This window comes from Carica papaya, chromosome 6 (genome assembly GCF_054855325.1).
Source record: "Carica papaya isolate Zhongbai chromosome 6, ASM5485532v1, whole genome shotgun sequence".
NCBI lineage: Eukaryota > Viridiplantae > Streptophyta > Magnoliopsida > Brassicales > Caricaceae > Carica > Carica papaya.
In genome coordinates this window covers 1,820,881-1,835,898 of record NC_142314.1, presented here as the reverse complement: position 1 = coordinate 1,835,898, position 15,018 = coordinate 1,820,881, and the positions used below count along the sequence as shown (strand labels likewise).

General features: G+C 33.6%; 1 protein-coding gene, 1 long non-coding RNA gene and 4 other non-coding genes across 6 annotated transcripts; 3 read left to right on the top strand and 3 right to left on the bottom strand.

Annotated features, from left to right (window-relative positions):
* Positions 1-1,235: 1,235 nt before the first annotated feature.
* Positions 1,236-2,771, bottom strand: LOC148253188 (uncharacterized). Its single transcript, XR_015812806.1, has 2 exons — positions 1,702-2,771; positions 1,236-1,611 (listed from the first exon to the last, which is right to left on the bottom strand). It is a non-coding gene; the product is annotated as an uncharacterized LOC148253188 (long non-coding RNA).
* Positions 1,298-1,602, bottom strand: LOC148253189 (signal recognition particle RNA). Its single transcript, XR_015813007.1, has one exon.
* Positions 2,474-2,669, bottom strand: LOC110810474 (U2 spliceosomal RNA). The gene has a single exon (XR_002538988.2). It is a non-coding gene; the product is annotated as a U2 spliceosomal RNA (small nuclear RNA).
* A 2,752-nt stretch (positions 2,772-5,523) lies between the features above and the next one.
* Positions 5,524-5,829, top strand: LOC148253187 (signal recognition particle RNA). Its single transcript, XR_015813006.1, has one exon.
* A 4,057-nt stretch (positions 5,830-9,886) lies between these two features.
* Positions 9,887-13,034, top strand: LOC110810491 (cyclin-like protein). The gene is made up of 4 exons (XM_022036693.2): positions 9,887-10,063; positions 10,751-11,021; positions 12,055-12,115; positions 12,218-13,034. The coding sequence occupies exons 1-4, from the start codon at positions 9,996-9,998 to the stop codon at positions 12,811-12,813; spliced, it is 996 nt and encodes a 331-aa protein (XP_021892385.2). The 5' UTR covers positions 9,887-9,995; the 3' UTR covers positions 12,814-13,034.
* A 1,647-nt stretch (positions 13,035-14,681) lies between these two features.
* Positions 14,682-14,985, top strand: LOC148253186 (signal recognition particle RNA). Its single transcript, XR_015813004.1, has one exon.
* The last annotated feature ends 33 nt before the right edge of the window (positions 14,986-15,018 follow it).

Below are 15,018 nucleotides of genomic sequence, written 5' to 3'. Positions count from 1 at the left end.
GCAATTTTCTTTCATTATCCATGGGATCTTTCTTCTCAGGTTTTGATTTTTAGAAATCTTTTCTTTTTCTATCTTTTTTGCATGTGAAAGAAAATTTATAGCGAAATTGGGGGAATTTATTTTTTCTTGAAATTGAGGAGATTCTTGCTTATAATTTGGTTTCGGATGAGAAATTGACAAATCGGCATTCGGATAATTCGAGTTTCCTCTTCTTCTCTTTGAAATTAATTAGTGATTTTCTTTCGCTGGCTTGTACAGTAAAGAAAATAAAATAAAAGAATTGTTTGATATATCAGTATATATAAAATTTGAGGATGTACCATTCTTCATAAGATATAATAGCATTTTTTTTTCTTTTTTTCACTATTTTCTTTATCGAACAAGTCAGTCAGCTTTCTAGAAGAAATTTTTCACACTTTCTCAAGGTCATGACATTCTTTTACACCTGAAAGCGATTTCCAATTTCTAAACCACCGTGGCATTCTCCTCATTATGTGTACTTTTCTTCATACACTACAATATCATGTTCATTCTCGTAATATCGTACCTTATTTTTCATATCACATAAACACAAAATAAAAAGTAAATCAGCCTGCTTTCCTTCTTTCTTTATCCATAATTTTTTTTTTAGATTTCGAGAGAATTTATTTTTCTTAAAATCAAGGAAATTTTTATTTGTAATTCGATTTTGGAGAAAAAATTGGCAAATCACCGTGCGGGTAATATGATTGTATTATAATGTAAATTTCTAAAATGATCATACCATATACATAGATAAATATATATATATATATATATACATGAACATACGTTACTACTTATGTTCATAAATTTCAAAAATAATTGTGCAATATGTGTACGCATATGTAGTATACAATTTTACTACCAATATAACAGTTTTTTTATTTATTTTATTTTTTCTTTTGTGCTAAATTTCTGTTGATGGGTATATATCCGAAAAGATTAAAAAAAATTATTACTTCAAATTCAACCGAAACACATAAGCACCAGAATTACCAAACTAGTAGTTCTCTTCTCCGTTTCATCACAACAAAAATAAAAAAAAAAAACAAATAATAAATCAAAATCTCTAGCTATCTCCGTAAATGAAGATATTACATTATTCGCTATCAATATGTTGTACGCATATATATATATATATAAATTATATGCAATAAATATTTTCATTTAGAATTAAGAATTGGAAAAAAAATTATTGATCAACTTCCAGTGCGTATAAATTTTTAAATTATATACAATATTTTTATTAGAATTAAAATTCCAAAGAACAGAATAAAAAGATGGTTGTTGAATTTAGGAGGTCCATAAGGCGTTAATGGACCTGATGAGCACCGGCCCGTAATCCCTTCCACTGAAGAGAGCGGGAGGTTTTCGTTGCTCTGTTTCCAGCCTCACGCGGTCCCCTCCGCTCTAAGAGAGGCGAGCCCCAAGCCTACGCTGGAGGGCACGCAACTCGACTCTCCTCTTGGAACGGGCGGGTCAGATTTTAATCCCTTCGCAGCTCAACCTTTTGGACCTATCCAACCTCCCACCATTTTAATGCCCCCACTTGGGTGACAAGCCCGCGTTGCCAAGCCCGGCGGTTGACAGCTGCTTATAGCCAATATATAGAGACGAATTGTATATTATAAATACGCAATGTGGGAGTGAGACTTACATTTAAAAGTTGAGGTCGCTTACCCTGACTATGAACAGCTTATGTGGTAGCTTCATAAATTTCGTACCTGAGTGCTTGTTTTTCACTCTGCAAAAAGGTTCTTATGTGTGGGATAAGAGATTTAGATATGGTTTGATTAAGTTGTTGACGAGAACTTGTGATGATTCATGAACTTGTGATGTCTTTTCTTATTGATATAAGACGCGTACGCTTGTAAAATCTGAATATCCCGATGAACTCTTTTGAAAGAGAAGATAAAAGCTTACTAGTTAATCAAATAATATAAGACAAAAAATTAGATTTTATATAGCCCAAGTTCTTTCTAACAATATACGAATGCAAACATAATTTATGCAAATATAAATAACAGACAATTATAAACAAGCATCAGTGATGATCAAAGTTGAAGAGTTATAAAAACTTTGTCGTTTACATTTCTATTAATTCTCTATCGGAATAGAAAATATATCAAAACCATTTTCAATGTATCTTTAATGTGTTGTTAAGGCTAAATACCGCATGTAGTAATCAAATTAAGATCACATGCTAGTCAAATGGCATTGATTCATTAAACAAGCATGTTGTTTGTTATATAGATTTAAATAAGTTAATACACTACAACTTGAATTTGAACTTCTAATGACAACATATTTCATTGTTCTTAGGTTTTTCCTAATAATATACATGTATGACAAATATAATCTCTTCTTCAAATACGTCTACTTTTTCAGCTTTGGTTCTACATATATTTCCCCGCGTACATGTGAGTCACTTGAAAATTTAAAATATGAGTCGGTGGGGTGCGCCAGGTCCTTGCAGTAGTGCAACGCATGGACGACGCTTGAAGAACCCAATAGCAAGCTATTGCAGCGGCTCTTCCCCCTTAAAAAAGTAATTTAATATCATGTGAGTCGATGACTCACGTATCAGATATTAAACTGATAAGAACAGATACTACACTTGATCTTAGCCAAAAGGCCGAGAAAGGTATGACTTCTTCGTCGCCCCCAGCTCTCTTTTTGTAGTACCCTTTTAGCATCTCCAGCATCTCTCCCAGCCAATGTGGGACAAAAGCACCCACTGTCAATACTCTTAAAATATCTTTATTCATTTTTTGAACTCCACCCACTTACAATACTCTCCACCTCTGCACATGACCCACCCGCCCACACATTAATTTATATTAATGTATTCATCAAGTTTAAATACCACAAAAAGTAAATGGAATTAACACATCACATGAGACATAAATATTTACTTTACTTCATTAAAAGAAATTCAATTTATTAAATCTCTTCTAATTTAGACATATATACATATATGGTAAAGATATATACAATTTATATATGATAAGCTATTATTAAAATCACATATACGGAATAAAACTTATGAACATCATTGTCAAAACTAAAAATGCACAAATTGATCAACACGACAATAATCTTAATATTTATGAGAAATTAACGACGAAAAGAACACACGAAACCGATAATTTTATTTTGTTTGACAAATTAATTAAAAATCTCTGTTAATTTTAGATTAAAAGCTTCTTGTTAATTAAAACTAGATATTCAATTGTACAACATATTGTTCGATTATATAGTTATTATTAATATACAGATAATTATATGTATTTTAATTCAGAAATTATTACTGATTAATACTTTTTGAATAGAACTTTAAATTATATTATATTTATCACAAATATAGTATATCGTTATGGAATTTAATTAAATATAAAATGGAATAATACAAAATATTTTATCAAGAAAAATTTTAACCCTTTGAAGCCTATCCTACTCAAATAAATTAATTGCCAACCAGTTTGTGTCCCTATTTGATAACGAACTACTTTTTCTTAATTAATAAACGATGTGCTATACGGAGTTGCATTCACGTTGATGAAGCTGTACCTTCGTAAATTTTGCATTTTAAGTGCTAGTTTTCTACAACTTGAATTTGAAGTTCTAATAAATATATTTTACTTTTAATTGAAAAGTTATTTGATTGATCTTACCAAGAGTATTATAATAGTTCATTTATTTGATTGAATTTTTCTAAATAAATATTACGAATTTTTTGAATTATATTTAATTTAGTATATTATTTACGATGTCCATGTAACTTGAAATTCCATATGCTAAGCCTTGTACGAAATACAATAGTTTATATTTGACCTACGAATACACATTCTCTGGGTACTTTGTTGTGGTTCTTACTGGGATACATCCAGAAATGTCAAACTGATTAATTTTCTATGATTCTGTTTTACCATTTTGCATTACAGATTTTGCTTAGTTGAAATGTTAATTTCTGTTGTTGGGTCGTACCTTGTTGTTTCTTGGTTTGAGCAAGCAACCAAAAACTAACAACTCAAAAAAGTTATCGCTTCTCGCTTAGAATAACATAAAGCATTTTTATCTGTTTATAATTTTGAGTTACCTTAGGTAACTGTTTCTCTGTCATCTGTAATTTTTGTGATCAGAAGTTCATTTTGAACTAGATGAGGTATTTCTCTGTTATCCCCACTTCATGTCTATGCTCTTTATTTTATAGCTCATAGTTTCGAATCTTATTACAGGGAATAGTACTTTGGCATGTGCTTTAAGCCAGAGCTTGTACCAGAGGGGAAAGTGTGTTATATTCTTGATGGTGACAATGTGAGGCACGATTTGAATCGTGACCTCAATTTTAAAGCAGAGGACCGCGCTGAGAACATACGAAGGGTTGGTAAGTATTAATGGAATGGATGTGTTTACTTTTTAAATTTTTTCATAAATAATTAACTTTAACTTTTTACAGAAAGAATTAACTACACATTATGCTGTGACTATTATGAGGTCCATGATCTAAATATACTACTGATTAGTGAGAAAAATCAAATGATGTAATTATGAAATTATGATGATGTTGGTGTTTCTCCAAGAGAAATGGCTGAAAAGGTGGCTTCTTACTTGGAGCAGAAAGGGTACTTGCAAGCATAAAAAACTGGTGACGGTATCTGGATTTCCTTCAATTCTACAACTAATTAACCATAATGGAGGAGACCACTGGTTTCTTTGAATGCATGTTTCAGTATCATTAGCTTCTAGGATTTTATGTGAAATAATTAGACTATTAACCAGCCTACTCTTCATTCTCTTATCCTTTTCTTTATTTATCTGATTTGTATGCACAGTAGAGATTTGCTTGTTTTAATGGATTAATGTCATTCAACTAGCATGTGATCTTAATTCCATTACTACATGCGGTATTTAGGCTTGACAACACATTAAAGATATATTGAAAATGGTTTTGATATATTCTCTATTCCAACATAGAATTTAATAGAAATATAAATGACAAAATATTTATAACGCTTAACTTGATCATCACCGATGTTTATTTACAATTGTCGTCATTTATATTTGCATAAATTATATTTGCACTTATATATTGTTAGAAAGAACTTGGGCTATATAAAAGCTAATTTTTTTATTAGCCAGTAAGTTTTTATCTTATCTTTGAAAAGTGTTCGTCGAGATATTCAAATTTTACATGTATTTATGTTGTGTACGTACGTACGAATCGTATATCAATAAAAAAAAGGACATAAAAAGTTCATGAATCATCACAAGTTCTCATCAACAATAAAGAAAAATAACTGAATCAAACTATATCTAAATCTCTTATCCCACATAAGAACCTTTTTGCAGAGTGAAAAACAAGCACTTACGCACGAAATTACTACATAAGCTGTTCATAGTCAGAGGTACCTCAACTTTTAAATGTAAGTCTCACTCCCACATTGCTTATTTATAATATATAATTTGCCTGTATATATTCGCTATAAGCAGCTAGTGATTGACGGGCCTGGTAACGCGGGCTTGTCACTCAAGTGGGGGCGTTAAGATGGTTGGAGATTGGAAAGGTCCCGAAGGTTGGGCTGCGAAGGGTTTAAAATCTGATCCGCCCGTTCCAAGAGGAGAGTTGAGCTGCGTGCCCTCCAGCGTAGGCTTTGGGGCTCGCCTCTCTTAGAGCGGAGGGGACCGCGTGAGGCTGGAAACAGAGCAACGAAAACCTCCCGCTCTCTTCAGTGGAAGGATAACGGGCCGGTGCTCCTCAGGTCCAGTAACGCCTGATGGATCCTCCTCAATTCAACAACCATCTTTTTCTGCAAGCAATTTGACTTGAAAGTTGATATATATATATATATGCATACAACACATTGATAACGAATGTGAAAATAAAAAAAGATAAGTCCAGTTTTTTAACACTCTTAAATTATATAGGTCAAGTTTTTATAATTCATTGTGATACAATATTTTTTTAATTAAAAAATATAATAAATTCGTTAAAATAGAGTTAGTATAACCCTACAAATAAATTAGTGATATAAATTTTTACTATTTATGAATTAAATATTATATTAATTTACAATACACTCGCAAAATAAAATTTTACATATTTAATACAATTTAAATTCGTAACATTAAAGCATAATAAAAAATTTTTAACCGATAAGTTATTTTATTAGTACTAGTGGTTGATTAATAGTTAAGCTGATCATTTTTGTTTGTTAATAAATATTGCTGATCTCACCATCATGATATATTTTTTGTTGATAATGGAAGGGTTAGTTATAAATATTCAAATTCAAACGATGTCGGTCTTATCCTTACTTGCCTTCTTTTTCCTCTACTTCTTCCTTTTGGCATTTTTGATCATCATTGTGATGTTTATTCTCTCAAAACTATCTCGAACTTGAACAGAGACATAACTAGAAACAACAAAGTTTTCTTTCATTCTTTCTTTAATTTTTTCATCTTGGTGACTAAGGAGTTCTTGTTCGTAACTAAAATCAGATAGAAACAAAAATAATTTAATATCCAATTTCTTTCTTCTTTGGATTTCGGATGATAACTAGAGGATTTGATTCTATTTTTTTTTTTAATTTTCTTTTGCATTTCAAAGAAAACATTTAGAGTTTCTCAACAACGATGACCTTCTCATTCTCTGTCTTGTTCTTTGTCCACTATATCCTCTCGACCTCCTTGATCATCCTTGTGTTATATTTGCTCTCAATATTAGCTCGAATCTAAATAGGGACATTAGTAAAAGCAAACTAGTATTCTTCACTCTTTTTTTTTAATTTTTTGTCTTCGCCATTTAAGAGTTCTCATTTTTTATTAGAATCAAACGAAAATAAATAATAATTTAATATTCACATTTTTTTTTATCTGAATTTAAGAGGATAGTTAGAGATTTTGATTTATTATTTGTTTTTTTTTTTTATTTTTGTTGTGATGAAACTGAGAAGAGAACTACTATTTTGGTAGTCTTGGTGTCTGTGTGTTTCGGTTGAATTCGAAGTGGCAGTTTTAGCTGGTAAATTATTTTTAATTGCTTACAATAAGATATAACAATTATCATAATTTCAATATCGTTACTTAATGTGCAAATAGACTGATATTATTTTATAGTTATTTCTTTTAACTTTTTTTGGTATATCTCTTATTAACAGACACATACCACAAAAGAAAAAATAAGGCATAAAAAAAAACTGTTATATTAGCAGTAAAACTGTATACTACGTATGCGTACATATATTGCACAATTATTTTTTGAAATTTATGGATGTAAGTAGTAATGTATGTTCATATATATATATATATATATTTATCTATGTATATAGCATGACCATTTTAGAACTTACATTCTAATACATTTATATTACCTGCATGCTGATTTACCAATTTCTTCTTTGAAATCGAATTACAAATAAAAATTTCATAGATTTCAAGAAAAGATAAATCATTTCGAAACCTAAGAAGAAAACTATGGATAAAGAAAGAAGGAAAGCAAGTTGGTTTACCTTTTACTCTGTGTTTATGTGATATAAAAAATAAAGCACAACGATATTATGAAGATGAACAGATTATTGTAGTGTATGAAAAAAAGTACACAGAATAAGGAGAATGCCATGGTGGTTTACAAAGTGGAAATCGCTTTCAGGTGCAAAAGAAGGCCACGGCCTTGAAAAAGTGTGGAAATTTTCTTCCAGAAGACATCACTGACTTGTCTGGTAAAGAAAATGGTGTAAAAAAAGGAAATGCTATTATATCTCATGAAGAATAGTGCATCCTCAAGTTTTATGTAGACTGATATATCAAGCCATTCTTTTCCTCTATTTTTTTACTGGACAAGCAAGTAAAAGAAAATCATTAATAAATTTCAAAGAGAAGAAGAGGAAACTTGAATTACCCGCATGCCGATTTCCCAATTTCTCCTCCAAAATCGAATTACAAGTAAAAATTCCCTCAATTTCAAGAAAAAATAAATCCCATCGATTTCGCTGGAAATTTTCTTTCACATGCGAAAAAGATAGAAAAAGAAAAGATTTCTAAAAACTTATTTGATTGATCTTACCAATAGCATTATAGTAGCTCATCTAGTATTTTATTTACGATGTCCATGTAGCTTGAAAAAAATCGTATAAGGGTTGTTTTCAAAATAAGATGCGAATAGAAGTATTCTTTCACGTGTAAAAAAAAGAAAAGATTTCCAAAAATCAAAACATGAGAAGAAAGATCCTATGGATAATGAAAGAAAACTATCTTACCTTTCACTCTCTGTTTATGTTATGTAGAAAATAAAGCAGAAGAATAATTATGAAGGTCAAGTGGATAGTGTACGAAGCAGAATAATACACAGAGAAGACCATCATAGTTTAGAAATCCCGAAAATTGCTTTCAGGTGCAAAAGAAGAACAAATATTTTTAAATACAATTTGGTCTAAGAACTTAATAAATGTGATTTTTTCCATTAAAATTTTATTTAAATAATAAAAAATAATTTTTTATTTCGAATAAAAACATCAACTCAATTCTATCAACTTATTGAAAATTGGAAAAAAAAAGTTAATTTAATTACATATAAAATTATAAAATAAGATTAATATCTATAAACTAAGTACCAAAATCTAGAAAACGAATAAGAATAAATAGACCAATTGCAAAGTAAAAGTTTGATGTTTTTCTGACAATAGTCTGTGGTTATCAAATTGGAGATATTAATGAAACTAATTTAATTATGTATTATTGTTGTAAATTATAACTCACTTCTGAGTATAACGTAACTCATAATTGAATAGTAATATAATAGGTTTAACCCAAGTCCAACTTCAATGGCTCCCTTCACTTTCAGCCTTTTCTTTGATTAAATCAGTAGCTAAACGTGAATGCTAAGCTGCAATATACTGGCTGACGCTATCAATTACTCTCTTGTATATGCATCAAACTATTACTAAAAAGTTCTGGAACTTTTACAAATAAGATGCATAAAGAAGAAACCGCCATTCTTTTTTGTGAGAGAGAAAAAAAAAGTTCTGGAACTTTTCTCTTTCGGACGAAGAAGACGGCAGGAGGAGGAAGAAGAATAAAAAGTGTTGCTAAAAAGTCTGTATTTATGATTAAAAAAACGGTGTAAAAACGACACCGTTTTTTTAACTGGAAACGCGTAAAAAAAAAAAAGTGACGGCAGGAGGAAGAAACGGTGAATTCGAAAGTATCATCAAAACGACACCGTTTTTTTAACTGGAAACGTGTAAAAAAAAAATTGACGGCAGGAGGAAGAGATGGTGGACTCAAAAGTATTAACAAAACGACACCGTTGTTTCTTAACTGGAAACGTGTAAAAAGAAATTGACGGCAGGAGGAAGAAATGGCGGACTCAAAAAAAGTACCAACAAAACGACACCGTTTGTTTAACTGTAAACGTGTAAAAAAAATTGACGGCAGGAGGAAGAAATGGACTCAAAAGTTCATAAAACGACACCGTTTTCTCTTAACTGGAAACGTCCATCGTTTTTTCTAGAACCTCAGTTTTTTTTTATTGAAGGACATCTTCTTATTTTTCAGAGAATTTTGGAGCTTTTATTAATATTTTAGCTGACGTGTAAATATTTTTGTACGGATTGCATCCGCTAGATGCCACCCGTACAAAAAATAATATTCATATTATTTTCTTTCTCCACCAGTTGAGCTTCCTCCATTTTCTCACTTGGTAAAAATAATATTCATATTTTTTATTTTGATTACATACTATTATTATAAACAGGCCCGCAGCGTATCACAGGTCAACACGATGCACGCAATAGTAATCCAAATGTTCGGTCAGGATCAGATCTAAGATTAGGAGATCCCAATTCATGTGAAGTTCCACATCATGGGACTAGTAGTACCCCGCAGCAGCCCTAGCCCCTAATCTCCTTACTTCTTCTCCGTTCTCTGTCAGTGGCGAGAAGAAGAAGAAGAAGAACAGCAGCCAGAAAGCATCAATGTCTGGACGAGAGGGTCGGGATTCCGACTCCAGACGTAACCGTTCCCGATTAGACCGAGAACCCAGGTGAGCACCTCTCTGATCCTCCTCGTGCATACACGTTTTTATGCATGCACCAGACACTCATACACACACGCACGCGCGTTTACAGGCGCATACACCGTTCAGGGAGGCTAATTCCATTCACACTTCGTGTATATATGTTTATTTGTAGATTATGAGCGACTTTTTTAGGATTTCTACTGTGATTATTAGAGTTTGGGAGTTTTGTTAATGGGGTTTTGTTTGTTTTGTTAAATTGGTTTATAGTGCTTTGATGAAGAAAGATTACCTGTTTGAGCCAGAGGTAGGCCATAGTGTTAGGAGAAACCCTGTAATTGTTTTATGATTCTGTTTGATTTCTTCTTGTGATCTTTTTGGCTGATTAAGTTCGATATGAAGATGCTTTTGCTGAAATGACACAATATAAACTCGAATTGGAAGATTTGTAAAGAATATTTCTTTCCAGCCATGGCTGAGTCATGGCACATTTTCATTATAATTTACGAACATTCTTTTCAAGAAGCACATGTATTTTTATATAAATGTACATGAATTTAGAAATGAAAAATTAGAAATTTCTCACTTGCCAAAAGGAGTCAACCCTTCTTTATAGTTTCATAAATTGAATGGTTGATGTTATCCTCTTTGGTTTCAACATATGGACATGATCAATTGTCTTACATGATTTTTTTTGGTCATTGTTTGTGTCAGTCCAAAAAGGTATAGGAGGGATGGAAAACTTGCAACAGAAAGAGTACGAAGTAGCAACAATTTGGAAAGTAGAGATCATTCAGATCGAGACCAAAAGCACCAGCGTCGGCTGCAAGATGCCGTTCCCCTTGAGGCACCGACAGGACATGGTTCTAAGGTTGAAACTCACACTCCGAGTAAAGAATCCGAGGGGAAACGCAACGGACATCTTGAAGCAACTAAACACTCTTCTGATCCAACTGAAATTCCCCGTTCTAGATCCTATTTTCAGGTCTTTCGTCAGTTTTGCACGTTCCTTTGCTTTTATTAGATGTGCTTCTCATAATTAAGCAGTTTAGCTTTTGCATTTTTTCTGATCTTTGATCTTTGGAACACTAGAGTTACTGAGAAATAAAAATTCTTTAGGTAAGGCAACACCAACCAGGCTTCTGGTTGGAACAACTATTGCTACTGTTAATGATACTACTGAAACTTTGAATATTACTTAAAACTTAAAGGTCACTGGCTCTATTACAAGCTTGTTATTGACCTGGATCTCTTCCTCTCCTCCAACCCCCCTCCAAAAGAAAAAACAAAGTTTTGCAGTGTGCATTATTTTGAGTAGTTTAGGAATTATGGGGTTGTAGAAATGTATTTGAATTTCAGATCTTACGAAATAAAACAAAAGAAGAATGAAAGGAGAATAACTAGGGTGCTTTTAGTTCATATGAAAATTGAGTAGATCCATTGCTATTTGTGTTGGAACTGAAGTTGTTAATCTGTCAATTGAAATGAGCCTATTAGGAAAATTTGAATCTGTAAACAGTTCCTGATCGTAAATGTGAATCAGTTATCTTCTGCAACGCTGCTACTTTCTATTACTAGTTTTCTTGGTTACTCCCTTCCAAAGATGACTTAATTGTAAGAAGCACAAAAATTTACCCATGCACTTCGATATTAAAGAATATGATGCATTTATTCTATTCATGGGATGCTTGACCATCATTGCAGGGGAAAAAAAAATTTCTATGATGCATGATTTCTTCCGATCAAGGGAAAGCATCAAACTATAGTTTGGGTATTTAGACAGTCAAGTTAGTTATTAGAAAGTAAACAATGTGATCTCTTACGCGAAAACCCATGGAACTTCTTGACTCTAGATCCAAGAGCCAGTATTTTGCTTGAGTTTAATTACTTGGCTGTTATTCAGTGTGTGCGAACAATTTTTTCTGGGCTGATGTAGCAGAATTCTTGTTCGGCCCCATGCCATCAAGTGCTCCTTGTATATAACAATCTTAGACTTGCCTGTGGATGTCTTATAACAGCATGATGAACGTGGTAGTTCCAGGCAGGTTGGTCGAAGCTTAGCTAAGGGAGCAGCTACTGGTGAGTTTAATCCTTCTAAATATCATTTTATATCTGTTAATTTTTTTTCTTATCTCCCACCAAGCATATTACTGATCTATTTTTATTCTAAAACATTTGAAGAGCGGGGATGGTGGAAGGATGCAAAAGAGCATCACAAGGGAAGGGCAGCAGACAAGGATGCATCTAATGATAGACATCCAAGAGATGTGAAAACACAAGCTAAGGGAGATGACAATAGGGTCTGGCACCATGATAGGTTCCATGAGTTGGAGGCTGATCCGCCACCACCTACCAGGAAAAGACCTGCATTTAGGGAGAAGAAAGTGCTGGTGGAGTCTGAAAATACTGATAAAGAAGCCATTGAGCCGGAAAAGGAGAGCCGTCCTGACCACGGTGTGGTAGGAAGTGAAAGAAGGGAGGACAGAGGTCGCAACTCTCGCAATTCAGATAGACCAGAGAGACCATCTTCCGGAGAAAGAGTACAAAGCAGAGGAGAAGCATGGAGGAGGGGCTTCTCATCCAGAGGAAAATATGGTGGTGTCAATGACACATACAGGGGAAGAGATGGGTACAATGGAAGGCAAAGGTTTCGAGGAAGTAGCAACAAGGATGAGAAGAAGTGGGAGCACGATTTGTTTGACGATGCCAATAAAAGTCCACAACGGAAGAACGAAGAGGATCAGATTGCTAAAGTTGAGGCTCTTTTGGCCTCTTAGATGGTTCAGAATGTTTATTGGGTAGATCAATGGATATTGTGTTTGTCTGAGGGTTTTCTTTCTTTCTATGGTGAATGTATTTTGCCCAGCACAGGGCCTGGACATTTTGACTGTCAGTGTTGTGATACACATTATATTGACTTGGAAAACATGTCTAATGGTACCAAATTGATTGGTTGCTTGTGCTGTAGTTTATTCTTAATGGAAAGTTCATTTCGTAATGAGTTTACTCGAGTTCAATACGCATAATGTATTTGTAACTCAAAACTTTTTGTAGCAAGGGCTGTAGTTTCTTCTCAATCGGAAAGTTTGTTTCGATAATGAGTTTACTCTTGAGTCCAATACACATAATATATTTGTAACTCAAGTGAAGACATTAAAATAATGGAATATTGGATTTTAGACTATTAAATTTTAACTGTTAACCTCAATATAAACATTCACTTTTTGTAACTCAAGTAAAGACATTAAGGTGGTTAAAGATTGATTTGATCTGGATTGTTAGATTTCTAGGAGTTAAATTTGTTGGCCTGCTGGTTTCAAGGGGAGAGTTAGACAAAACCTCTTGTTCTCTTTAGTGGAAGGGTAACAGTCTGATCGGCTAACCTCAATACAAACATCTGCTCTTTTTAACTTAAAGAGATGACATTAAAGTTGTTAAAGTTATGTGGTCCAGATGGTTGGACTTCAGATAGTTAAATTTGCTAACTCCCTGGTTCCAAGAAAAGAGTTAGCTTTTTTACTATGAAACCAAATAGAAGCTGCTAACTCAATTTATTTTTTAGATGAAATGTGCTAGATTCTACTGAACAAATATTCTTAATGAATATATATATTAATTTTGTTGCAAGAAAAGAAAAAGACAATTTGCTTCTTTGACAAGGTGTCTTATGGTTACCCAAATGGTGGTTTTTGAGTGCTCCCAGTTTCATCAAGTTTTTAAAGCTTTAGTTGCAACTTCACCATGAAAGAAATGGTTCTGGTCCACTTCTTAACCAACACTAATTGTGTCAATCACTTCAGATTGGATTTTACATTGTCAATTTTCTTTTTCCATCAATTGTCTCTCAATTTGGGAGATAAAATTTGGACCTGGAGAAGAGGTGCAAATGATTTTCCTTCAATTTTCCATATCATTCCCCCCTTCTTCCTCCTCCCAGACATACCCTGAAGGAGTGAGGAAATCCCTTGTAAGCAGTTTTATTAGGTGGAGGGCTGTCTTCTGATCCGATTTACAGCTTTCTCTTCAGTGCGATTTCGAGTTCCAACCGCTCTGTTCTCGCAGAAAATGGCAGCACTCTTAGCTCAACTGGTGGAGAAAGAAAAAGAGCTGCGGCGATAGAGACTACCACCTCCATCTCCACCGTCTCCACACAACGGCTGATTGATTGCCGTGCATTATTACTACCAATTAAGAAAACCTTTACATTTCTTTTAAAAAATGAAAACATCAACAGACCCACAAGAAGGCTAAAAAAAATGTGTACATATGAGAGCCCGTTTTGAAGAAGCTGGGATGAACGCATACATGTATGTTTTACATAATGTGTGTCTCTCTATTTTATATGTACGTATATATGTGTCGTATACCAATAAGAAGAAAACACAGAATAAGTCATGAATCATCACAAGTTCTCATCAACAGTAAAGAAAAATAACTGAACCAAAACCATAATCTAAACCTTAGCCCACATTAAAACCTTTTTGAAGAATGAAAAACAAGCACTTACACGAAATCTATGAAGCTACATAATCTGTTCACAGTCAACGTAAGCGACCCCAAGCTTAACATTCAAGTCTCTGTCCCACATTGCTTATTTACAACAAAAATTTCTTGTTTATATAATCGTACCAAGCAGCTAGCCGTCGCCGGGCCTGGTAACGCGGGCTTGTAACTCAAGTGGGGGCATTAAGATGGTTGAAGGTTGGTTCGGTTCGGAAGGTTGGGCTTTGGAGGGTTGAACTGCTGGCCCGCCCGTTCCAAGAGGAGAGTTGAGTCGTGGGTCTCTAGCGTAGGCTTTGGGGCTCACCTCTCTTAGAGCGGAGGGGACCGCGTGAGGCTGGAAACTGAGCAACGAATACCTCCCGCTCTCTTCAGTGGAAGGATAACGGGCCGGTGCTGTCCGAGTCCAGTAACGCCTGATGGGCCGTCTCAATACAACAGCCATCTTTTCTTGCATGTTTCAACGTAAAACGTTGTCGTTT